This window comes from Podarcis tiliguerta, assembly GCF_965153285.1.
Source record: "Podarcis tiliguerta genome assembly, chromosome: 5".
Taxonomy (NCBI): domain Eukaryota; kingdom Metazoa; phylum Chordata; class Lepidosauria; order Squamata; family Lacertidae; genus Podarcis; species Podarcis tiliguerta.
The window spans coordinates 14,999,048-15,025,138 of record NC_139538.1 but is presented as its reverse complement, the minus strand read 5'-3'; the positions used below and the strand labels follow the sequence as shown (position 1 = coordinate 15,025,138).

The 26,091-nt window shown below is 43.0% G+C and overlaps 1 protein-coding gene across 10 annotated transcripts in view; it reads right to left on the bottom strand.

Moving 5' to 3' along the window:
- TNIK (TRAF2 and NCK interacting kinase) overlaps positions 1–26,091 on the bottom strand; it is a 298,880-nt gene that overhangs the window by 66,982 nt on the left and 205,807 nt on the right. For all 10 annotated transcript variants that reach the window (XR_014511715.1, XM_083441856.1, XM_083441862.1 and 7 more), the window contains 3 exons: positions 23,067–23,242; positions 20,095–20,161; positions 17,719–17,923 (listed from right to left, as the gene is read on the bottom strand). Coding sequence is in view for 9 of the 10 variants with exons in the window: in XM_083441856.1 (XP_083297982.1) it covers positions 17,719–17,923; positions 20,095–20,161; positions 23,067–23,242 (448 nt within the window). In the remaining variant the exon portion in view is untranslated. The remainder of the gene's footprint in view (positions 1–17,718; positions 17,924–20,094; positions 20,162–23,066; positions 23,243–26,091) is intronic.

The following is a 26,091-nucleotide window of genomic DNA, read 5'->3' as shown; positions in this document are numbered from 1 at the left end:
AGCCATACTTTGACAACTCATTTTTTAATAGGACATATGCATAACATTGGTAATTATCATTCTCCTAATGCGGATGGAGGGTCTAGGGCTACTGAATTCGTGATGGAAGAGGACAGGTTCAAACTAGGGAGTTCAGTCTCTTAGCTACACCACGTCAGCTCTTTAAAGACGCCAATACTTTTTTAAAAGTAAGCCATACTAATTCCAATACCGATTTACGTTGTTAAATGCATAGATGGCTGTATTCTAACATATGAATGTAAAGGTAAAGGTACCCCTGCCCGTACGGGCCAGTCTTGACAGACTCTAGGGTTGTGCGCCCATCTCACTCAAAGAGGCCAAGGGCCAGCGCTGTCTGAAGACACTTCCGGGTCACGTGGCCAGCGTGACATCGCTGCTCTGGCGAGCCAGAGCCGCACACGGAAACGCCGTTTACCTTCCCGCTAGTAAGCGGTCCCTATTTATCTACTTGCACCCAGGGGTGCTTTCGAACTGCTAGGTTGGCAGGCGCTGGGACCGAACAGCGGGAGTGCACCCCGCCGCGGGGATTCGAACCACCGACCTTTCGATCGGCAAGCCCTAGGCACTGAGGCTTTAACCCACAGCGCCACCCGCGTCCCAACATATGAATGCAAGGGACCAAAGGCAGACATATGGTATCTCCAATTTCCCTTTCGGCACGAGGAAGGGGCACTGAGGCCCAGCTGGGCAGAGCCAGTTCCCCATGCAACTGTCTGGAGTGGGTCCCAAATATTTTTCCTGGGCAGCCAAATGGGCTGCACATAAAATAATCAGGAGTGGTGAAGATTTATAACAGGGGAGAGTGACCCACTTCTTACAGTGTTGCTACAATGCGATTTCAAGACCCTGCACAGAATTCGGAGCTTTCACCAAACCATGTTAATTTTCTCAGGGAAAGAAAAGGCTGCTGGTCCAGTCATTTGAAAGTCAAGCTGCTATTTTGTACGCTAGCAACCTCTTTGCGGGGAAATCAATACAGTCTCATAATTACATGCCACTTGGGTCCACGGTGCAAAGCATACTCAGTATTGATTGCAGCCATGGATGAGATGTGTCTACAATTGGGCCTGTGTGTCTTGAAAGAGAAATGAAGATGTGTAAAATCCTTCATTAGTAGTGGCATTAAGCAGTCTGGCAAACATCAGAAACACAGAGCTGGCTGGCTGGCTTTCACTGCATGCCATTTTAGCTAAAAATGTATTACGCCAACCATATTTTGATCGTGTTTTCACCGCTCCACTGTTGAGTATTTCACCGGTTTTCTATTGCGATGCTCACCTTTCACTTTGAAGGATTTACTGCCCTTCTAGCAAAATCTGCTTCTAGTGCAATGCCTGCACCTTTATTTCATGGTTTTGCTGGGGTTCGCACAAAGCTACACTTCTGTTGTGAAGATAGCGCTGCAACATCGTGACCTTCAGTGTGGCACTTCATGAGCCCATAGTTCATGTTATTTTTTTAAGAAAACTAAACGTTGCAAAGAGGAGCAAGCTATCTGTTCCATACCTTTCTTACTGTCCTGCTATTTCGTTAACCTTTCAGGTTATTGATTTACTATTTGCTCAGCAGCTATATACTTCATCCACTGTGCAAAGCCAGGCTCTTGCCTTATATTTGGAGCGCTGAAGATTAAACAAGGTTACCCCAGTTCGATCCATGAAGGAAGAGCATGGTGTTCCACTACAGGTAAGCATTTTAAGGGAATTACCCTACTGAAATGTGCTGGAGACCCAGTTTTCTCATCCTGTAGAAAAGCCCTAAAATGTAAGACGTCTCTTTGCAGGGACAGTGCCCAGGAGCTCAATTCTTGCCCAGACTCTGCCCACACTATCCTGATTAAAATCAAGAGAAACTGGTAAGAATAGCAAGAAGCCCATCTAGTCCAGTGTCCTGGTCTCACAGTGGGACAGCCAGATGCTTATGAGAAGCCAACAAGCAGCAGCATGAGTGCAACAGCATTCTAGCCTCCTACAATCTCCATGCTGCCTCAGACCATGGAGGTAGAACTTGAAGAGTGCCAGACTTCCACAACACTGAAGTACAGGTATCTCAGCCAGGTAGTATTCACAATCTCTGCTCATTCTCATTTAGCTCTTTGCCACCGCCTAACAGGCTATAGTTCATTAGATGTTTAATAGTTACAGAAAAAGAAGAAAAAAATAAAACAAAGAAACAATAAAAAATTTAACAAACAATACATCAAAAATAAAAACAAAAACAAAAAAACATTACATCAAAACAACAAGAAAAACAAAAACATTTAAATACACATCCAATATTTCCATATCTTTACCTTTCATTTACTTGTTTCATCGACCTCCTCACACCTCCCTTTTTTGTATTCTAGTTCAATTAGCTATTTCAGCAAACCCTTTCCATCTTTCTCCATTCTTTGTTCTATAATTTATCTTAACACAATCTAACTTTAAATTTTCCACTTTGGCCCATTAACAATCAGTTTTTGCTTAATTCTTTATAACATTTCTGCTAAAACCATATAACTTCATTCCAACATTCTTCTAACATTCATTAATTTTGCAGTATTTCTGTAAATATACTTTGAATTTTTTCCAATCTTCCTCCTAACAGGCTATAGTTCAGTGGCAGAGCACAAGGTCTATGAACAGAAGGTCTCCGGTCCTGGCATTCCCACTTAAAAAGGGTCTGGTAGCAGATGATCTTAGAGACCTAGGGTAGGGAACTTCTGGCTACAGTGACAGGGTGGGGTGGGGGAAGGTGAGTCTCTGGAGAGCTGCTGCCAGTCAGAACAGGCAATTCTGGGCTACACAGACAAATAATCTGACCTGGCCTTTCTACCTTTTGGCCCTACTTACCTTTTGTGCAGTTTACTTAATTATGATGAGAAAGAGAAAAGAACCTGCAGGAGTATTTAGGTACATATCCCAAGAGATCAAATGTTGTTCTGACTCTATGGAAGAGAGCCATATTGCAAAAGTGTTCTATTATTATTATTATTATTATTATTATTATTATTATTATTATCATCATCATCATTATCATTCTTCTTCTTCTTCTTCTTCTTCTTCTTCTTCTTCTTCTTCTTCTTCTTCACATGGACCAAAACAATTACACCCCATGTGCAATTAATCTAGACTTGTCATTCTATCTGCTTTTATATATATATATATATATATATATAAAACTTTCAACCCCACCATCACCACAGCCTCTGTATAAACAAGCTATGTTTTGCAGACACTATGACACACTGGCCACCAGACGGCAGTAGTTGTGGAAACACAGAAGCAGAGAGACAGATGCCAGGGCTTTACAGGGCTATCTCTGCCAATGAGTCTCTGGGATCATCCACACTTGCGTTTGTCCAGCGATTTCTAGGAAGGGTCCGAGAGGTTTTTCCCTGCTGCTTTCGCTGGGAAAACCTGTGGTTTACTGCTGAATCGGAACAAATGTCCATCTGGTTTTCTGGTTATTAATGGCGCAAGTGCAGAGGGTAGTCGACTATTAAGGTGTATGCTATTAAGTGAGAATTGCTCATCTTTTTGCTCATCTTTTATTATGTTTTTAGATATGCTGTAAGCCACCCAGAGTGGCTGGGGAAACCCAGCAGGATGGGCAGGATATGAATAAAATCTTCTTCTTCTTCAACGTCCTTGAATTGCAGTATTCTGCCTGTCCTCTTTCTGCATTGCTACCTTCAACCCTCTATTGTAATTGCTGCTGCTCTTAATTCCTTGCAAAGGGAAATTCCTTCTGGATGCAACCCTTCCTTATCGGTAACAATTCCACTGTCACATTGACAACGCTTGTATCCCCCTTCCCTAACTAAACACAATGCTGACGCCTCAAGAAACACAATTTCCAGAAGGACTTATCTGAGGCCTTCGTCAGTCAGTGATAGCATAGGAATTTGCCTTACACTGAGTTAGATCACTGGTCCTCTGGTGTTGTCTATAATGTCTGTCATTAGGTTTCCAGGGTTTCACAGGACAACTTTTTCCCATCCCTACCTGGAGCTGGCAGGAATGAATCCTTCTTTCTCCCCCTCCCCCACCCAAAAAGAATACAAAAACAAACAACAACAAAGAGTTACATCGTGTAATTACTGTCGGAAGGTAAAATGCTCTAAACACTTTTTCCTTTTTAACATATAGGTAGGTAAGCGTATATTTAAGATCCATTAGCATCCTGGAAATTTCCATTATACTTCATCAACTTAATCTCTTTTCTATAATCTGATGAAAAGCTTTGATAGTGTTAAATACATCCCTGATTTGTATATGAGATAAAATCTTGCCACGCTTTAAGAAAAATCAGATATATTGGCTTTACTTTTAACTAACTTAAGTTAGTATGTCAATTTTTCTGCCATGCCGATTTGCCACAGCTCATTGTTCCAAGAACTCAGTGTCTCAAGGACTCTGCAGTTTTTCTATTTTTATTACCCCGCAACCATCAACATAAATATTATTAGTTCCTGAGATGTCGCTTTCCCATTTTGCCCCTCCCAAATTGTAAAAGAGCTTATAAAGGTCTAACATAATATAGTGCGGTGATATGTAATGTTTGCTATTTTTACAAATATTGTATTCCAAGACTGCAATGCAGATGGTTGTAGCAACTCTCCAGGGTTTCAGACAGGTGTCCCTCTCAGCCCTACCTGGAAATGCCATAAACTGAACCTGGGATCTCCTGCATGAAACACACATCCTCTAGCACTGACCTAAGACTCTTGCCCTAAAGAGCAAGTATCTCTTTGGCACACAAGGGCTTCCTGTTTCACAGGAACTTCGCTTGAGTAAGCAGCCCTGCCTGAGCTTTGGCCTGTCTTCCAATTCTGGTCTTCCTCTTCTTTTCAGATTTGTGGCTTATTTTACAGTCTTGCCCCCTGATATGCCTTCTGATCCCTGACTCTAGGTTCCCAGCTCCTGAATCACTCTAGAATGCTGCCCATGGCCTAGCTTTGACACCAAACCTCCGTGACATGTCTGGCTGTGCTCCCAGAGGCCGAGGGCACATATAAATTCAAAACAGTATCATGCCACTTTAAACAGTCATGGCTTATCCCAAAGAATCCTGGGAATGGCAGTTTATTAAGGGTGCTGAGAATTGTTTGCACACCTCCTATGCCCTCACAGAGCTGCAATTCCCAGAGCTACATAAAACGGGGGATTACAATCCACTGTGGGAATTGTAGCACTACCTGCCAGTGTTTGCTGGTTTATTTATAAAGCGGTATCAGCGGAAAAGCACAGCAAAGCCAGCGATCAAGTTTCCAGCTCTCTGCCATCTGTTCAGGTCATAGGGTGATCTGAAAAGCTTTAGAAACTCAAGAATATTCCGAAATCGCTGTAAAGCAGCTCTCTCTGTCCTTAGCTGTTCAGCAAACTGCAGATGCATTTCCAGAGGGTTCCACGCACAGTGTTTATCCTTTCCCGCTTAATAGCACATCTGCAGCATAAAATATAAATAAACTCTTTGGCCTTTTCAAAATGCTAAAGCCAATTTCGATATGCTCGTCTAGCGTGAAAGATCAGGACCAAACACTTCCCTCCCAAGCTAGTACGGCAGTCACGCGTCAGGTCACATCAGACTGACTGTTAACCAAAGTAATGGCTAATTTTCTTCTAGGACTTAAAAAAGAATTAGCTCTGTGGCTTCGCTGGCTGCCTGGGTTCTGCAACTGGCAAGGGATGACCCCTGAAGATTACGGCTGACGTGTAAACTGGATTACAAGCAGAAAAGAATCGGCGTAAACATGAAATACTACTGCAACCAAAGCTGGGGGTGGAAATTGGAAATTCGTGGCTAAATTCATGTTCCGTGGATGACTATCATATGTAACTGACCAAAACACAGCTCAAGGCTGATCCGCTTGCTAGTTTCATACACACAACCCTACCTCCCCTTTATTTCTGAGCTTGTTGATTTGTGGTTACAGTTGTATTGCATGTCTATGGCCATTTCTATGAGAGGGAATAGACATATAAACACACGCACACTGTAAACATACACAAATGCATGCAAATACATACAAATGCATGCACTTCTCTTTCATCAGTGATAGCCATTTCCATTGAGATGGAATTATTTTATCTTCCCGAGATAACTGAGAAGTGCTTGTCCTCTCCCACCACAGTCCCTGAGTTAAAACTGGTGACACAGAAGACAGATCTGCACCAAACATTTCAAATACATCCACTGCACATTTAAAGCAGATGGCTCCCCCCCTTCAAAAAATCGTGGGAACAGTAGCTCTCTGAGGGTGAAACTATCATTCTTCCTGAACTTTCTAGCATCTCCTGTCTCGATTTTTCTCCTTTGTGTCTCTGTGAAAACAATGTCCTGATTTCCCTTGGTTTTCCTGGGCCTACCAGGTTATGTTCACAGAACACAGCTCTATTATACATTGGAAGCAAGACCACCAATTCATTATCAGGTTTGTTTATCCAACTTCACAGGTGATGCTTCAGGACAAAGTCTCTCTACCCCTCCAAAACCATTTCACTTTCTTCTTCCAAGCCACAAAGTGAGCTTCTTTCTACCACGTTCGCAATGACAGGCCTTAAATATTGATGAGGGATGCCATTTGAAGCCACAAGCCTCCAGGGCACTGCTAAAAAGGAATTCTAATGAGCAGCAGTTCAGTGGTAAGCTAGACTCCCTTGGGAACTGTAAAATTAACCGAGCCATGCAAGTTAGAACTACTAAGGGAGACTTAGTAGCCCTCAGTAGCCGCGGTTTGGAAAAATTAATCCAATGGCTCCCAACACATGCTGTCCTCAAACCATCCCCATCAAAATTCTCTCGCTGAGGTTAATGGATCTTTCTCCACCATCAGCTGCTTGGAGATCATGCTTGGGTTGGTGTAGCACCATCATTATGGAACTCCTTGCCCCAGATGCCACTCCACATCCCTCTTGCCTTTAGGAAACTGGTTGGGGGAAAACAATTTTATCCTAGAGAGTTTTTAAGGGGATGGACTCAGCACTGTTCGATCATTTACTAAAATACTCTAGCCCACCTTTCCATTTCTATAGGTCGCTCAAGGCTGCTAACAATCATGCCATCAATTATAATAAAATAAAACACAGATTAAATATGAGTTATTACCATGAACTACGCAACAGTCAGAAAAAAAATTATAGTGCAATTCAACAGGAGCAACAGCAAAACCAACAAGACTACATCTTAAGATCTCATCAATAACCAGTTTCCACCTAGGTCAAAAGCGCAATGTAAAAATATCTTCTTCTGCCATTGAAAGAGAGGGAGCCAATGTGATTCTCCGTGGCAAAGAACTTACATTGTGCCGCCACCATTACAACTCAGGAGCTGGTGAGGAACCAAGCATGATCTCCACTGGTGAGCCAAGCTTGCCTGTGGGTTGTTCTGATCACAGTTTTGACAATGATTTCATTTTTTTGTTTGACAGCGTAACACAACAACTTTTAAACTTTTTGAAGAACTTATCCACCATTCATTTTACACTAGTAATCCTGTGTTGATTTGGGAACCACACCTGAGCAAGGATATGCTGCAATCTGCTGTAACAATGCGTTGAAGGTAGATTTATACACTGCTTTTCCAAGAAGCAACATCACAGTCAGCCTATATTAGCATACCAGGCTCAAGTTGCTATGCCACCTTGGACTATTAATACATCTTTTCAAATCTTCCCATTTCGAGACGACCCACTTCTATCTAGACCACAAGTATAGTGCAAACTCCCCAGGACTCACTCTGGAGAAAATGGAAAAACTGGGTTGTGTAAATTCACTAAAGCGACTCCATCTGAATTTAACCCTGCTCATAGGTTAATTATCCCCCTGCAAAGAGAACCCCTCCAATTAAGATTGAGCATTTTGTTTCCCAATAGGAATTGCTTTTTAAACTTTAATTAAGGCTTTGGCTTTAGCAAGAGCTAAATCCTTTAAAAAATTAATAATCTAGAATTGTGTATCTCTTTGACACCAAGGGATTGATCCTGTCATTAAGAAACACTCATTATGCAAGTTCCAGAAGGTGCATTCTAATCAGGCTGCTGTGAAATTTGCATCTGAACACATATTTACATATGAATACATGTGCGACCCAATTCCATTTAGGGCTCTGAACAGTTCCCTGTCCCCAAGAGAAATGCATTTGATGTCAAGCAGTGTGCCCTCACCAATATTATTCAGACAACTTCCAGGGATCCCAGTTATTTCACCCCTGGGCCAACAGCACAAGCTTTACGGTTCTAGTTACATAAAAGCACACCACAGTGTGTTCTTCACCTCTCTTAAGAGAGGCACTGCTGTGTAATAGTCTGAGCATGGATAGCCAACTTAAGTGTCCTCCAGCCAGCATGGCCAATGGCCAGAGATGAAGGGAGATGAAGCCCAACAACACCTGGAGGGCCTATGCTTGGTTAGAGGGCTGAGCTTACAGCAGCACGACTCAGATTCAAACTTCCCACCAGACGCAAAGTTTTCTGGGTGACCGTAGCACAATCTCTGGACACAGCCCACATACAAGGCTGATGGGAGGATAAAGAGAGGACACCCACACCATGTGTGCATCCTGAACTCTTGGATTTGAAGAGTTGATATTCCACTTTATCACTACCCGAAGGAGTCTCAAAGCGGCTAACATTCTCCTTTCCCTTCCTCCCCCACAACAAACACTCTGTGAGGTGAGTGAGGCTGAGAGACTTCAGAGAAGTGTGACTGGCCCAAGGTCACCCGGCAGCTGCATGTGGAGGAGCGGGGAAGCGAACCCAGTTCACCAGATTATGAGTCCACCGCTCTTAACCACTACACCACACTGGCTCCCTCTTGGAAGGAAGAGCAGAATAAATATGTAATAAGTAAATAAAGCCAGTAATGAATGCAGAGTCTTCGATGGTTTATATGGGGAGAGGTGGTCCTTGAGGTAAAGGAATCGTGTGCTGAAATCCTCTGCCCTTTACGGCTGCCACGTAGAGCAGAATACCACCACAAAGAAGATCCAGAAGCTGTTTACAGCATTCTTCAAGTGTGAGTTGCAATGTGGAGGGCTCTGTTCAAAACAAAATCTCATGGAATCTGCTTTGGCCATTCTTGTGTCTGGGCTTAAACTAGACACAGTATAAATGAAGATCGGAGTAGATATAACTAAAGCTCAATATATTTAAGTTACATAGAGAAAGCTCTGTAAAACAGCAGAAAGGCAAGATTGGGGGGGGACGGGACAACCTGATAGTAAGGAGGGCTTTATCAATCTGTCTACCAAGAAAAGCAGCAGACAATGGCAACAAGCAGCGGCAGCAAGAAGGAACTGCAATCTGGTGAACTGGGAATCTTCTTATGGGATCAGATGGTGGGGCCTGCACAATATGGCGCCCTCATGAAAATACTACCTCTCACCAAGGCTACCCCCATAGCTCTGCTGAGATCTTCATGGGCGTATGTAATGGCCTGAGAGCAGACTCTAGCAAAGCCTGCATATCCTATCCATCATTGCTCAGGCTGCCAGCTTTAATTAGTCTGTTAGATTAATTGTGTGGAAGAAGCAATTTCAGTCTTGGAGTCTGAGAGTTAAAGGCACATTTGACTGTTTGGAGAATATTCTGGTTTCAATGTGTTACTGTAATAGGAAATGGAAAGGAATGCATTACTGATTTGCCTTATCTTGCAAGAGTGAGAGAGGCTGCTTTTGTTTATTAAACTGTAAGCTTGCTAAAAATAAAAAAGATACCTGATGAGGTCTCTTTTTGGTAATATGCAAATATCTTCAAATTTAGAAGATTAATTGACTAAGAGGCAGATGATTACGCAACCAATTGCTTAATAATTCAATGTATAAATCTGATCAGTATTCTTGAAGGGTTAAGGAAGGGTCATAGTTGAGTAGCAGAGCCTATACAGTGGTACCTTGGTTTGCAACCATTTTGGAGTACAACAGTTTTGGACTACAACCACATCGAACCTGGAAGCACGTGTCCCTTTTTTTGGATTACAACCCATTTTGGGGGGATTACAACCCATTGGGGGGGGGAGGCCCCATTGGCGAAAGTGTGCCTTGGGTTACAACCTGTTTTGGTTTACAACCAGACCTCTGGAACGGATTATGGTTGTAAACCAAGGTACCACATTAATCCGCATGTGCAGAAGCACTGTTTCCCCACATCTCCATGTAGGGAGAGACTCCTATCTGAAACCCTGGAGGTGTTGCCAGCCAGTATACATGACACTGAGTTATGTGGCCCAAGGGTGCTCCTTCCTGTATGCTTTCCAAATGGCACTGAAGTCACTTTTGCACTACTTGAGGGCAAAGAAGCATATATTGCTTCCCTGCTCCCATCATGGAGAGATGATCTCAGACACCAAAGGCTGATATTCTCAGCAGCGCCAGATCAAGAAGAAGAAGAGGAGGAGGAGGAGGAGGAAGAGGAGGAGCTTAGATTTGATATCCCACTTTATCCCTACCCAAAGGAGTCTCAAAGTGGCTAACGTTCTCCTTTCCCTTCCTCCCCCACAACAAACACTCTGTGAGGTGAGTGGGGCTGAGAGACTTGTGAGAAGTGTGACTAGCCCAAGGTCACCCAGCAGCTGCATGTGGAGGAGCAGAGATGCGAACCTGGTTCCCCAGATTACGAGTCTACTGCTCTTACCCACTACACCACACTGGCACCACATTTTGGCAACTGAGGCAAACCACAAAATGGTGCTCCCCTCCCCCCCACCCCTGCCAGGGAACAAGGGCCAAGTGAAGCTATCCACCTCAGGAACAAGCGGAGAATAAAGATCTACATCGGGAGCAAGGGTAGGAAGAGACCAGCAGCTACTCCTGTTTGCACAGAGGCCACCGTAGAAGTGGCATTGGGGATGGGGGCTGCCAAGGAGGTGGAAGATTCGCCTTCCAAGGAGCTTGTCACAGCTGTCGCTGGCACCACAGCAGTGGCCAATACATTCCATGTGGATCCTGCTGCCTGAGGCAGTCAACTCACCTTGCCTAAAGGGTCGGCCGGCCCTGACTCTCACAAACAATAAAACAGAGAAAGAACTGAATAGGCAACAGCTTCAATCATTCACTGCAGAAGTTCATGGAAACAACGGAGCTGTTTCCAGCTCCTCCCCTGCTAGCACTGGGACGTCTCCTGCCTTTCTGGAACCATGTTTGCTGTTTTAATGCACCTTTCATTATAGAACTAATGGGGTGTGGGCTGCCTGTACATCAGTGATATGCAATTCCCCACTGAGATGTTAACTAATGTAGTAAATCATACCAATGGAGAGGAGTAAGTGTTTATAGCAACATAAGGCTGCAGCATTAGGAAACTGAATATGGCAATGAGCAAAAGAAAATATAATCTGACTTTTTAAAAACAAAAATTCGACAATCACTAAAAAAATCAGTGCATGGATACTCAATTCCCTGCATAGAACTATATAGAACAGGGATAGTTGAACCCAAGAAATTTAAGTCAGTTTCCATAAATCTTATTTCCACGTATTCTTAGTACGATTTTCAAAACTATTTTGGGGGGACCAAGCTAAAAAACTGGGAACAAGCATTTCCAAACCTTTTGGTAAAAGACCTCAAAACTATTCCATTATTTTGGTACTGGTTTGCTGCTGTTTTCCAAAAAGACCTTCCTTTTTCGCACTAGGTTGAGTTCTGCAGTCACTATTTGTTTAAAAATAGCACTCCTTCCTAGTAACAATGAGGCAGAGACAGTAAATTTGGTTCCATGGGAGACAATGAGGCCAAACACATCTAATTCAGAAGGAGAGCAGTGCTGAGTTAGGTGTGTTTGTCCTCAGTGACACCAAATCTGTTCAACTACATGGACACATCATGGGAGTTAAAATAAGACAGAGATGGCACCATCACTAAGTAGGCCCTGCTTTTCCTTACTGTGCAGATGAAGCAGGACTTCAGATGTGGAAATATATATATATGTGAGATAGAATTTATTCATAGGAAAGAAATTGTCCACTAAATGGGCTAGCCAGTTTTAGCTCAACCTAATTTACTTTATACTGCATAGATGGTTAAACTGTGACCTGAGGATTATCAGTGGTCTCTTGAGTACTTCCAGAGGGTTGCCAAGATCAATGTAGAAATAACATTTGAGGAGGGGTGTGGGGGCTGGAAACCTTGAATGCTGACCTTTTCTTTGAGATAGTCACCATATGCTGAAAAAGCAACCCATTTTACAATTAATATATTAAAATGTACGCATAAAGAGGTTTTTCCTTCAGAAATGGAGAGGGAAATCCTCAAAGGAATTCTCTGCTGTGTGCATCCTTCCTTCATGCACACATATTAGATTTGTTGGAACGTAGCCATAGACCAGTGCATAGTTTTCTATTTCAATAGTCTTTGCACTAGGAAATACCTTCTCTTCCTTCAGGCTTCCATTTTTTCAGTCCTCTGCAATTCTCTCTGCACTTGCTCAGTTCCAGCCCTTCCTATCTTGCATGCCACAAACGTGAAATCTGCAAGCACTCCTTCATCCACTCTGGAAGAGCTGCTCTTGTGAAAATTATTTACTACTTACAGAGCTTTCAGACAACTGCAACCAGACTGTCAAATTATTCATCTGACTGGGACCCTTTCACTGTCATGCTCAGATTCAGCCTCTTTAGAAAACCACCAGCTTCCTGGAGGAGACATTTGCTGATGCTAAAAACACCAGCTGAAAGGGCAAGATATACTACCGGATGCTAAGCCAGCAACTTTGGGTCTGGATGTCTTTTTGCTTCTCTTCAACAAATTCATGTGAGCTGGGGAATATATATGAGCAAGATGCATGATAATGTTGCTCAGAGACCTTAAGCCACAAAGAGGAACCGGTGGCCCTTCAGATATTGCTGGACTACAACTCCTATCAATCCCATCCATTGGTCGCGCTGGCTGTGGCTGATGGGAGTTCAGAGGCTAACAACACCTGAGGACCACGGACCACTTTTTCATGGATGATGCCTCAAGTGAAGCACTCTTATGCATTGCCATGGAACCAATCCACCCCATTCTTCTGCTGACTGTACTGCCTGCTGGAAGACGACATCAGGTTTTATCACCAGCTGTGAGCATCAGGATATTGGCTCCCTCCATGACTTTATTAAGGGGTAACTTATCACATTAGGAAGAAGCCCTGCACTCTTTGAAAGCAGAGTTTGAGACAGCTCTCTCAGGGTTTCTAGAAGCATGGAGCCAGATGATATAAAGCATGGGGGTGGGAGATAACTAGTTTTTAAAAATGCTGTAATCAAGCTTTTCCAGGCACACCAAACTCTTTATCAGTTTTAAGTCATCAGAGGTTTCCTATTATATGTAAACAACGAGCACCTGAAAGCTGGTGACCAGAAGCTTTACATTTATTCCCTGACAAATTTTGTAAATATTTAGAGACTCACAGATCCTTGGTGAAATCACCTGACTGGGACAGTCAGCATCTAGTTCCACCTGTTCAAAAAGCAGGGGAATGTTTTTGCTCTATCCAGCCTGGTAGTAAACTTGTATGGGAATTGAAGATGACTAGTTCATAAGGTATAGTCTTGAGAAGCACTTTGGTCAGCTAAAGCTTGGCAGCCAGCCCACCTAAGCCTCAAGACAGAGCAGAGGAGAAGGTGATGGGGAACAAATGGCACCAAATGGTGAATCCAGATTTTGCCTTAGGCTAGTCATTTCCACTTCTCCTGAGAGTCCACTCCTTGCAGCCCAGATGCTTGAATTATGGTGCTATGGCCAAGCTCAAGGAATTCTCCTTGTAGGACAACCTGCAAATGTCACAGAGCAACAGCCTGTTTTGAGGGACAAGGAGGAAGGCCAGGGGGTTCCATGAGCCTCGGGCAAAATAGAATTGCAGTCTTCCCTTCCTGACACAGGTACCCCTTTCTGGAATCAGAAGTGGCCACTGAGACCACGCAAGCACAGGTGCCTATAGGTGCAGCCTCAGTCAGCTGCTAGAAGCCAAACAGCTCACCTGAGAAACAAGGATTCCTTGCAAGTAGAGCAAATATGCAAGAAGCATGGATGGCTTGCAGCTGTACTGTGGGTGGGGCTTTGAAAACTCAGGTTTAAAAGCCTTGCTTCTCAGGTTGCCCCTGTGTTTAGACTTCTTGAAGTCCTCTATTTGGACTTCAATCTCCTGTAATGATGTGATTCTGGAACTGCCCCTGTTAAGTCTCAGCAGTTGACCTCTGCCTGAATGTCACCTGAAGCTGGACATGGCTTGCCTGTCATCAGCCACCAAGTGATGCACGGACAGTAGGCAACAGGTATTCGTGACCCTCGGCAAGAAAGCGTCTAGACAGTGCTCTCAATCACTAGCTGGGGAAAGAATAATACTTACACAACAATATGTTGTGGCGTGATTGCATAAAAGCTGCCATATACCATAAAAGGGCTTCCTTGAGGAAAGCAATCTGAATTCTTTGTAAGAAATGAGCAATGGCTGTGCATTTATCGCAATATAAACAGCTTTAAGGTGCTATGGTTCTGGGCTAGGTAACAATCTGATTTGCTAAAATGCAGCATGAATTGTTTTTAGGGTGTCTGCAGCAATTTTCAATACCGAGAAGGCATAAGCCAGGGTGTCCATCCAGAAATGATTATTGTGATCTACGGGGCTGGTCTGAACTAGAAAGCCCTCATTTAAAGCACACCTGAAACTCACAAAGCCCTCTATCCGCTGTCTCCCTACTTGAAGCTTGGATTAATCTGGTGCTGTTTGACATTTAGAATTCAAAAGCGCTGCATTGCCTGAGAAGGAAGCTGTGAAAGCAGTCGCTTTGGGTGACTTTTCCAATCATCTGGAGCATAAGCATTAATTTCCCAGCATCATGCACACACCACATTGTTTTGGATTTTTTCTTTCAGTGCCGCAGGCAAAGACACTCACGCCAGCTGCTTCCAGCCTGGAGGTAAAGGAAGCAAAGGAAAGCCACAGAAACCCAGGACAGTGGTGGAATGCAGTCTGCAGACTGCCAGTTGCCAAGCCTACTTTAAGCCATGGGTGGGGAGAATATGAGGATAAGATGTGTGGCGCTCTCAGGGGTATAAGGAGCCTCAGGCCCCATCAAGCAAGCTAGAGTGCCCACAGCTCCTTAAGTCCCCTATAATGACCAAGAAATTGTTAAGCAGAAGGCCATGAAGCTCACAAATGAAAACCTCTTGGGGGAAGACAGGCAGAGAGAAAGGCTATTATTATTTGCTTCAGCATAAAAGAGCATTTGACTACGTGACAGCCAGTGAGCGCTGTGTTATTACAAGACGGCAGCTAATCCCATCTCCTCTTCCATCCCCCGGTTGTTCCGGATCGCCTGCTCTTTTTTGGAGGCAGACGCATCCAATTGCAATGGCAGGACCAGATTTCCTTGTAGTAGATCAGAGCTGCATAAACCCTATCATCCTGAGGGCCACTTTTACATATATTTTTACTCACTCAAGAAGGGTGTATCACTACATTTGCTATGGGAAAGCGTTTCTCCATTTTAACTCGCTGTTTTCTTCTTACCCCATTTGCTGTGCGGCCTGCAACACATTATCTCTTTTCTCTTTGCACTACTGTGGGTCAATATTTGAACGTATTAATTTTTAAAAATTTATATCCTGCCTACATGCTGAGGAACTCAAGGCAGCTAGCACAATACAAGTCACAATACAGCACAAAAAACCCCAACATTTTAAACTATAAAAACAATCCTCAGATTAAACTCCATAACAAAGAGTGATAGAAAAAAACTATAACATCACAGGTTGAGGATCATATTTTAAATGCTGTTTCAAACACTTCCTGAATCCAGAAGGCCAGTATAGCTGGCAAAGGAGGTCTTATAAAATTTATTGCCCACCGCAACCACCTTGATCTTAACCCTGAAGGCCTTGTAACCCTGTAAGCAAGTACATTTGGGGTTTCTGACTCCTTAGTGGCTAGGCAATATTACACTAAACAGTGGAGTTTCAAAACTGGCCAGGACATCACATTCTTTTTTTAAAAAAAGGCGTTGTAAAACATTTGTTTTTACACAAGCATCTATCAATATTTCCCAATTACATCTTGTGGGAAAGTGGTCGTGTGTGTGATTTTTATTTTTTTAAAAAAACACACCAATGTATTGTATATGACTTTTTAATTGGTGGTTCTGGCTGATCACGGTTCATGTTTTAAAGAATGGTAAGAAACAATACCAAGTTTCAAGGATCTTTAAGCAAGGCTTTTCTGAATTAGCAAACTGTGTTTGTGTTTCTCAAGGCAGCCAATTTTAACTCTCTCATTGCACGGATGATGGTTTTGTTTTTATTGCAGGGATTGTTGCTTTCTGTTGTTGTTTGTAAGCTGCTCTGAGAGCCTTGGATAAAAAACAGATTTTTTTTAAAAAAAATGAACTGCATCCAAGTTGTCCCGAGTTTCAAAATGGAATATGGGGTCCTGAACCAAGGGGCTACCTACTGTGAACAGAAAGCTGAAGACCCATGAGTGAACGGGAAATGTTGTGTATTATTGTAGGTCATGGTCAACATCATGGCAATACAAAGTACTATGTGAAACAGCCCTCATATATTTACCAGGCTGAACAATGCTGCTGTCTTGAGATATGCTTTGCCTTCTCTTTTTAGCCTTGAATAATAGCAGCCACGGAAAAGAACTATTCACTTTTCCTCAAGTAGCACAAAATCAGCTGCTTGAAATTCTTTCACGTTTAAATTACTCGCCTCAGGCTTCATTGTTCATTGCCTAGAAACCCAGAGAGCAAAAGGCGACTTTGACCGAATATAATGGGCGAAATGACTGGTTCCATGTAACAGGAAAGCCCATTTGTTCGAAGTCTTTGTCCAGTGACCTCTTGGCACAGATAGCTAATTGTCTTTTTTTTTAATGGGATGGGATGACTTCAATATGAGTGGCTATGAGGACATCACAAAGGTAACCACAAATGGGCCACTCTTTGTCAGACTGTCCTTCACTCAAGAGAACAAAGAGCTCACTTGATTCAGTTAAAGAGGCCTAATTTACAAGCAAGTGGGACAGACAGTATTCTCTGTGCAGGCTTTATTAGACTGGGAATGATATGGAAATAAAGAGTACTGTGACTAGATAGTAATGGGATGGACAGAAACATGGTCCATGTTAAATACTTAGAATTCATGGATGGTGTTCAATTTATGTGTGGTATTTACTCACAGTAGAGCCATTGAAATGAATGGACCTGACTTAGTCATGTCCATTCATTTCAGTGTGTCTACACTGAGTAATGCTTGGATGGATATTGGGGCCACTGCCGCTGTGTCTCTGCTTCAGTTTTCCTTCATTGCCGGAAGAACTGGGCTTGAGCAGCTGAATTTGTGGCTATGGCAGCCATATTAATTTTTCCCTGATGCCTGTGAATTGTTTATGAACGTAATAAATTACAGCCCAGATAGTTACAGTGCGGCAGCCACAGCTTAAAAAATAAACTTCTAAAGCCATCATGATGATAAATACAAGCCCTTGCCCTTTATTAAATTGCATCCAACTTGTGGCATGCCTGCTACTTCCTCACCATCTGCTGCAGCACCTATGCATCTATATGGTCCTTCCTTTGCTATTCCAAGCTCAGAACTCGGGTTTGTTTGTGCGGATACATAAAATCTACCAGCATCCAACAGCTGAGAACACATATTTGCCCACTTCCCTGCAATTACCCAAACTGGAAGCCTTTGAGGCCTCTTAGAAAGCCCTACATGCAAAGGCGCATTTAGTACCTCTTCCAACCGCCGTCTCTGTTCTTTCTGTTCCTCGATCCTCTTTTGCCGCTCTGCCAACAACTGCCGCTTGTGTTCCTCGTTCTCACGTTGCTGCTGCTCCAGCTGCTGCCGACGAAGGGCTTCTGAGCGCTCCTTGTTTGCGAGCTGAAGCCTCAGAAAATCCCGTCTTAATGTTGACTCTCCAGGAAGGTTTAGGATAGAGCTTCACAGGGAAAGACAAAGGCATGTCATTCCAGGGGCACATCTGCATTCAACAACACTGGTGGTTCTTGAACTGTTTGAATCAACTACTAACAGAGGTTCTTGAATGGCAGAAATCTGCCTCCCGCCATCTCTAGGACTCACCCCCCCAATATAAAATCAATCTACTGTGCATGACCATCTTGGCTTTATGTAAGCAGAGGGGAAATAACCCCTTCTTCTCTAAGGGAAATGCTGCAGCCTCTGCTCAGCGGTAAATCACTGAACCAACATTAAGGAAACAACCATCATGATGTTTCATTTCCACCATTTTATTCCCCAAGGAAATTTTGTGTTTGAAATACAAAACATGGAGAGTCAAGCCCAGGACCGGTATGAGGAGCAGACCACGATGTCGGCTTCACTCACTGGTATATCACTGGTGAAACTGCCCCCACTCCTGAGTCCCTCTGCTGGCAGCATCCACTGGAGGGAGTAAAGAGTTTCTTCCTCCAGCAGCGCTGCTAGCAGAGGGACTCAGGAGCAGTGGCAGTTTCACCAACGATATATTGCTGAATGAAACCGCCATCGCACTCTGCCCTCATATGATGCAGAAGGAGAAACTAGCTCCCGATACAGTTTGTTCCTCCCTCTGCATCTTTAAACTGCTCAACTGAGGAGTGTGCACCTCAGCTGAGCAGATAAAGGAGCCCCACTGCCTCCCATGAGCCGGGTGGGTGGGGCTTAGTGAAACTGCTCAGCTGAGGGGAGTGCGTTTGGCGCTCCCCACAGCGAGCGGTTAAAGGAGCCCTGATGCTCTGCCTAGTCACCTGTGAGCAGGAGAAACACTGGGACTGTCTCAGCTGGGGAGGGGGAAGGTTCCCCCTCCCCAGCTGAGCTGCGCAAGCAAGCTGTGTTGTCCCAGCCCGCGAACATCTGGGTGAAACTGCCTCAGTTCCTGAGGTGAGAGCTGGGGCAGTTTCACCAGGTGCCTTGTGGGCAGAGGCCAATGCAGCTTGTTTTTTTCAACATTGCAGTAAATCACCAAGCCGCGATGTTTGGCTGGTGATACATCACGCTGTTGGAAAGCTGGTATCGCCCAGCCCTACCAAGCACAGCATCATGTAGCGGAAGCAGGAGTGTGAGAAACAAGCAAATTTAAGTCTGCCAGGGCAGTAGTAATTGGGTCCTGTGAGGTGTTCAGTAGCTCACTTTTAAACACAAATTTCTAAAACACTGTCAATTAATTTGGAGAGTATTCTGAGAACCCTGTACTTCCACAGCTGTGTCACACACTTTACAGAGACCACAGAGGCTGGCATCCTCTTATTTATATCTGCATAGCCACAACTGCAGTCCTGATTGTCAAGGCTCCCTATGCGCAGTCCTAAGCCCAGGTACTGTAAGTGGTGGTCTCAAGCGATAACACTTTTCCTGCAATGTACCACTTCAGACAGCAATTCGCATAGTTGAGTGCTTCCATGCAAAAATCTTTCTCACAGGTAGAAAGCTAGAATATCAGACAGCAAAGGATTCAGACCAGCCTTTCACGGATTGAAGTTTGTACAAAACATTTCCAACACTGGAATTCACAAGCATCCACACATAGGCTTAAGTGGTACAGTCCAGAAAATGTTTTACCGCTTAACTTCTAAATGGGACCAGACAGATGTGCTCTAGTATCTTCTGTAAATTATTTTCAAGGAGGTTACATCGCACTGGCTGTTTATGGAGCATTCATTCTGATTTGTTTGTGCAGTGGTTATGCATGCCACCATGTAAAGCAATTGCTATCTAGTGCTTTTCCCAATCATTTTCCTTACAACAAAAGTCCGAGCAGGTTTGTTGTGCAAGAGCGACAAATCCACTTTAACCGCATAACCTGAATTTGCTTGTATGCGACTGAATCCCACCCTCAAACTAGCAGCAATCTTGAAGCACCTTCAGGTTCTTAGCATGCCCAGATGTTTGTTGGTATAGCAGACCTGAGTCAGGAATAGGAGGAGTGAGAGTCAAGAGGAAGGAATCGCTTTCAAGCAGTAATCTAATTTTAGGGAGCGCTGCCCACTCTGCCACAATTTTTGAGGGCAATGTATCTTCTCTGTCTCTTCCCACTCTGGCCCTACACAACTTTCTATTAAACTCCACTGGTCTTAAGCACACAGAGTCAGAAAAGAACAATTTATTCATTACCTGGGTTCTCCAGAGTCGTTTTCCTCCTCTTCCTCTTCACTTCCACTATATTCGTATTCAGTCTCATCTAGGAACATAATTGAATGTCAGCATCCTTTACAGAAATCATTCATTTTTTCCCCCTGCTAGATGAAGGCCCCTGGGCTCTGGTGTGAGAACAGAAAACTTTTTCATTTTAACTTGTGGCGCTGAGGGGCGGGGAATCAATATGGTTTAAAGAATTGGCTTCACACCTCACAACCTACCCACAAGTTTGTATTTTACCAAAGATTAAAAAAAAACCTTGCTAAGAAGATTGCATTCAAAACATTCCACCTTCCATGATCAGGCCCTGTTTAGTTGAGTATGCAAACCAAAGGAATATACTGAATTCATGCTCTTGAGGCAAGTTAAGGGGTGAGATCCTTCTTACGTTTTTCATGACGACATATTATAATCTGTTCAGAACCCCTGACTATGTATTGTAACGACCAGTTGCATAAAGTTAATGGGCAACCCCACCATTTGGGCCTGAATTACACACAAAATCCATCTTGCTGGGACTAGGAATCATGGGAAAACCCAAACAGACCCTCAACTGTATGTATACTGAATATACCTATGACATCTTAACAGCCTATAAGGAATAGGACTGAAATAAGATGTAATGTGACTTGAAACTTTGTTATGGATGCAAAGGGTTCTGGGTTCAATCTCCAATAAATAATAATACTTTACATTTATTATTATTTATTACATATCACATATATTATTTTACTGATATCTTTACAGCAATCCTGTTAAGGAAAGAGGTCCAGTATAAAGCAGTTTCTTATGACCATAATATAGTAGCAGCTCGGCTTTTGTTACCATTGGGTAATGTAAACTTCGAGTTGCGAAAGCGGCAAACCCAGAAGTGTTTTACCGCACATGCATGCACAGAAGAAGAAGAAGAAGAAGAAGAAGAAGAGGAGGAGTAGTTTGGACTTGATATATCCTGCCTTACACTCCCCTTAAGGAGTCTCAAAGTGGTTAACAATCTCCTTTCCCATCTTCCCCCACAACAAACACTCTGAGGTGAGTGGGGCTAAGAGACTTCAAAGGAGTGTGACTAGCAGCTGCATGTGGAGGAGCGGGGAAGCAAACCTGGTTCGCCAGATTACAAGTCCACCACTCTTAACCACTACACCATGCGCAGAAGCAGTCCCTCTGGTTGCGGAAACCTCGGGATCCGACCAGAGCTCTGGAACAGATCCCGTCCGCAACCGAAGGTACCACAGTATAACACTGACATTTCCTTCTAGCCAGTCTACATAAACGGTCCATTAAGATGTTATCCTGCATTTCCTATGACACTGGAAAGGAAACCAGATGTAGAATATAATAGCAAACAAAATCAATGGAAGAATGAGCTGCATTTATTAAATTACTTGTCATTCTAGGGTATAACCTCCATTTCAAGACAAAACACACCCTAACACTATACTAGAATCTGCTTTTGATTGAGCTGATAAAATGATCTACAACAGGTACACAGGGGCTGGAGGCAGCCTGCTCTTCTGCAGCTTTTGTTTTTAGAATACAGCAAGAGGAGGGGATGCTATGATTTGCCAAAAGTTGGAGTAAGTGAAGGGTTGAGGCTTGTGAATTTCTTTAAGGACCCCTATCCTTTCCCCCATAACTTCAGCCCTAATATGCTTGCACCTAAAAAATTAATAATGATGAAATGGCAAAGCCAAAGAAATAGTGCCCCAGTTCACAATTTAAAACAAGCCGTGGTTTAATGTGAAAGAACAGCATGTCAGAGCACAATGCTCAAATATTGCTAGGCCAATCCTCCCTGCTTCTGCTGTGCCACAGACAAAGCAAGTCAGTGTTTGGCTCGTTGTGTCGCGGATTCAGACTACATGACAAGCCAGATTGTTGCTTGCTTTGTCTGCAGTACAGCAGGACCAGGGGAGGAGCAGGCTTCTTGTTCACATTAATCCGTAGTTTGTTTTAAGCTGTGGTTTAATATGACATGTGAACCAGGCCAGTGATGTGTTAATTCAAAATATTTTATAGAACGTCTTACTGGCATCATAGAAAATCAATAAATTCACATTTTGAAGTAAGTAGGTTGGAAATGCATTAATTGAGCAAGTTTCTTCTGCAAATAGCTCCTCATTTTATGAGCCTATTCAATCAGCATTCAATCAGTATCAAATCTATTCTTTGAGAAACCCCAAGCCATTAATAAATATTATTGCATTAAACAGTACGGCGTAACAAGTCTGGCAGCTTGTTTTGTTTCTGTTTGCTTCTCTGAAATATTCAGAGTGCTTTTGCAATGCAATATAGCATAACAAATTACCAGATAATTTCATGGCTTGTCCACACGAACTTAAAAAGATAGCCTACATTTTAGCATGTGTCTCCATTCCTGTTTAAATATACTGTTGTGTCCCTACTGCCTAAACATGAAGTAGAAAATACCCTGGCCTGGTTGAAACCCCAATAAAATCAACACAGTTGTGTCCGCTTAAACCTGGACAGGTGGCAGCCCAAGTTGTATCTCCCTACTGCTCCTCAATGACCACAGAGTATTTATTTGCTGCTGAGCAAATATGTAGGTGCCTTTTTCATCTCTCATCGGTCCTAGGGGAGTATGACTCTTCTCTTATCTTCCATTACATTTGGGAATCCCTCCATTCTCTCTTCCATTAATGTATCTCTGAACTCTTTATTTTTGTTAATTCCAAGGAAGGGCTCATTTTCATCTGAAATACCGAGTTTCAGCAGTAACATCTGTTAAGGATGACCCTGAAGAAAACAAACTGTGAAGATGGTGCTGAGTGCCGGGATACACCTCATTTTCTCACATTTCTTCATCTTCCATATGGAAAACGTGAAAAATCTGTTATCAACAGAAACAGGCAACCACTTTTATGGACCAACACAACGATCTTCTCATTTCCAAAAGCTTAGGTTCTGGAATAACCTTCTCTGCTTACCTTTCTCTCCACGTTTTTTCTTAGTCCTGTCAATATGGTCCTTGAGCTGGATGCGAACCTGCCTTTCATTAGGCTGGTCTCGAATGAATGGATGCTTCATCAACTGTTCAGTGGTTGGCCTCTGGCCATGATTCTTTACCAGGCAGCTTTCAATGAAGGACTGGAACTTTTTTGACCTACCCAAATTGGATAATTTGGGGGGAGGGAAGAAAACATGCAGATAAAGGTATAGGTAACAAGATAAAGGCAATGTTGGTTTAGACAGTGGTATAGCTACGTAAGCTTAGACCCTGGATTTAACAGTCTTATCAAGGGTCCCCTTTACTTGAGGGCACATAAATGGTTCAGAGGACACAATGGAACCATTAAGAACTGAAATCATGGTGAATTTAGATAATCTAATTGCACATAACTGCATACTAAGGATTCAGGGCAAATCTCTTGCCATATACACTTTCAAGTTTTATCATTTCCCACAGAAGCTAGTATTCACACAGGCATACTGCCTCTGGATTGGGGGTTGCATGGAACGATTGTGACCAGAAACCATATCAACCGTCTCAAGCCCTGCAATTGGCAAGTGAGGCCTTGTCAGCATCTCCCAGCTGCTGCACTACCTGGTTGCCATTGACCTGTGATTGGGCCTTCTCAGTGGTGGGTCCTCACTTGTGGTAATGCCCTCCCTGGTGGGGTTCATCTGTCTCCTTCATTATTGGCTTTCAGGAGGCATTTTAAAACTTTCTAATTTACCCAGGTATTTGATGGTAGGAAGATACTGTTCCTGAAATAATTGTGCGAAAGAATATGATTGTTTTAAACTGTTTTTAGAATTTTTCTGATGACATTGCTTTAAGTTTGTGTTTATTGCCCTGGGTTCCTTGGAGAGGGAAAGGGAATATAAACTGAATTATTATTAATAATACTAATACTGCTAATAACAATAATGAATATACTTGTCTTCCACAAATAAAATTTCAGATCTCTCTCTCAGTAAAATCAGTTACTTTTTGGAATAGTTATTTCTTAGAATACTTTTAGGCTGTTGTTATCATACTTTCCCCTGAAAACATGCAAACTCTACCCAACCATATCCTACGAAATTCTTATAATTCATTGCTCAGCATCTTATTCTTTTATCAAACATTCTGAGAATCAATTTTACCCCATTATAAAACATAAATGACTCCTGGGGATTCACAATAAAGGAAGATTCTGATGGACTACGATGCAGCATGCAGTTTTGGTAAACAAGAATATTAGCTTCAAACTGGCAGATATGACTGAAACTGTACTGCAGGATGAAACAATAAGTGTTATCTTCTAAAGCTGTCAGATTTACAGTTCCTGCTTATCTAAATACGCTCATTAGGATAAGAAAGAAAGTACTTCTGAATTCAGTAACAGATTAAACAAGCAATGAGGAAGTGCCCACCCCTCACTGAAAAGACCAGTTTTGCTGGCACACTCCTCAGGTGGAAAAGAACAGATTTTAATCAACAGGTTGGTACACATGTGTGGTGGATGCCTGCACTAATCAGCATCTACCTGCATGTGTGAATGGGTTGCCAGAGATGTACACACCAAAGAGCAGAGCTTACTCCTCACATTACCTGAAGGCAGTTGACAAATTACCGTATTTTTCCATGTATACAATGATGCTTTTTGTTTTAAAAAATAGGCAAAAATTGGGTGTCGTCTTATACACAGATATTGAATGCAGAGGGGGACGTGCAATTAATGGCAGCAGCAAGCCGGAGATTGGCAGCGGCGATTGGACGGGTGACTGGTGGCTGCAGCAGGGCTTGCTGGCGATTGGCTCTGGCAGGCAATTGGCAGCTGCGGCAAGTGGGCAGGTGGGCTGTTGGTGGCGGTGAATGGGCAGACAATTGGCGGCTGCGGCAAGGTGTGCGATTGGCAGTGGCTGAGGCAAGCGATCAGCAGTGGTGGGCAGGCAGGTGAGTGATTGGCGGAAGTGACCTCTCCCCCCCCCAAGCTAAACAACTTAATTTCTTAATTTCGGGTTTAAAAAAATAGGGGTCATCTTATACATGGGGGCGTCTTATAGACGGAAAAATATGGTAAGCTGCCAATATTCATGTAGAGAAATGGAGATGCTCATGTATTTGAGAAACAAATGAAAGCTTAAATTCTCTAGTCAATCACCTGCATTGGCTGCCATATATGGGTACAACTGGGTGAAAGGACGGGGTACTAATGTAATGATGCCATATCTCAGGTGTTTAAAAAACAAGTGGTATATTATGGCATTTCCTGTTCCCCCAAACAATACAAAAATATTCCAACAGCCTCTTTCTGCAGCACTATATTACTAGGGAGACGTTGGTGTGGGCTGCATGGGTGGAGACAGACGCAATTCAATGGTACTCAAGGATGTTCACTTAATACATGGTTAGGGCTTTAAATGAGTCTTAAATGAACTGACCAGGGCAACTGTAAAGTTTTCCACTGTAATGTGTTATGTGTTAAATCCTGCTTCAATCTATGGAAGTCAGGCGGGATTTATGAGCAGGTTCTGGTCTTTCTCCAAGGCCTATGCTTAAACTGAATTGCAAAAGTCTATAAATTTGGGTGGTGATCACCTCCCAACTTTTCATCTACCGCTACATTTTGGAAGTAGGAGGCTGACCTTAATCCATAACACTGTTTCCTCAACAGGAAGTAACCCTGCGCTAAACTTAAGGATTGCCTGTCACTTTTTTTACTGCATTTCTCTAAGCAGTATTTAAAAATAATGTTAAAAAGGTTTAAAGGCGCCTCAATGACCACTGTGTTTTTCAACTTCCTGGATGTAGGGCAGTCAAACTCCTCTGTAGCCAGGCTACTTTTCTCACAATGTCTATATCATTAGTACCTAATGCTCCATTAAACTTTATGACAACTGAGAACCTACAATATTTCTCCCTTAATTTGTCTGTGCACACACCATATATTTAAAGTGCATTTAAAGGGCATGACTTCCTCCAAGGAATTCTGGGAACTATAGGTTGTTGAGGGTCCAGGGAAC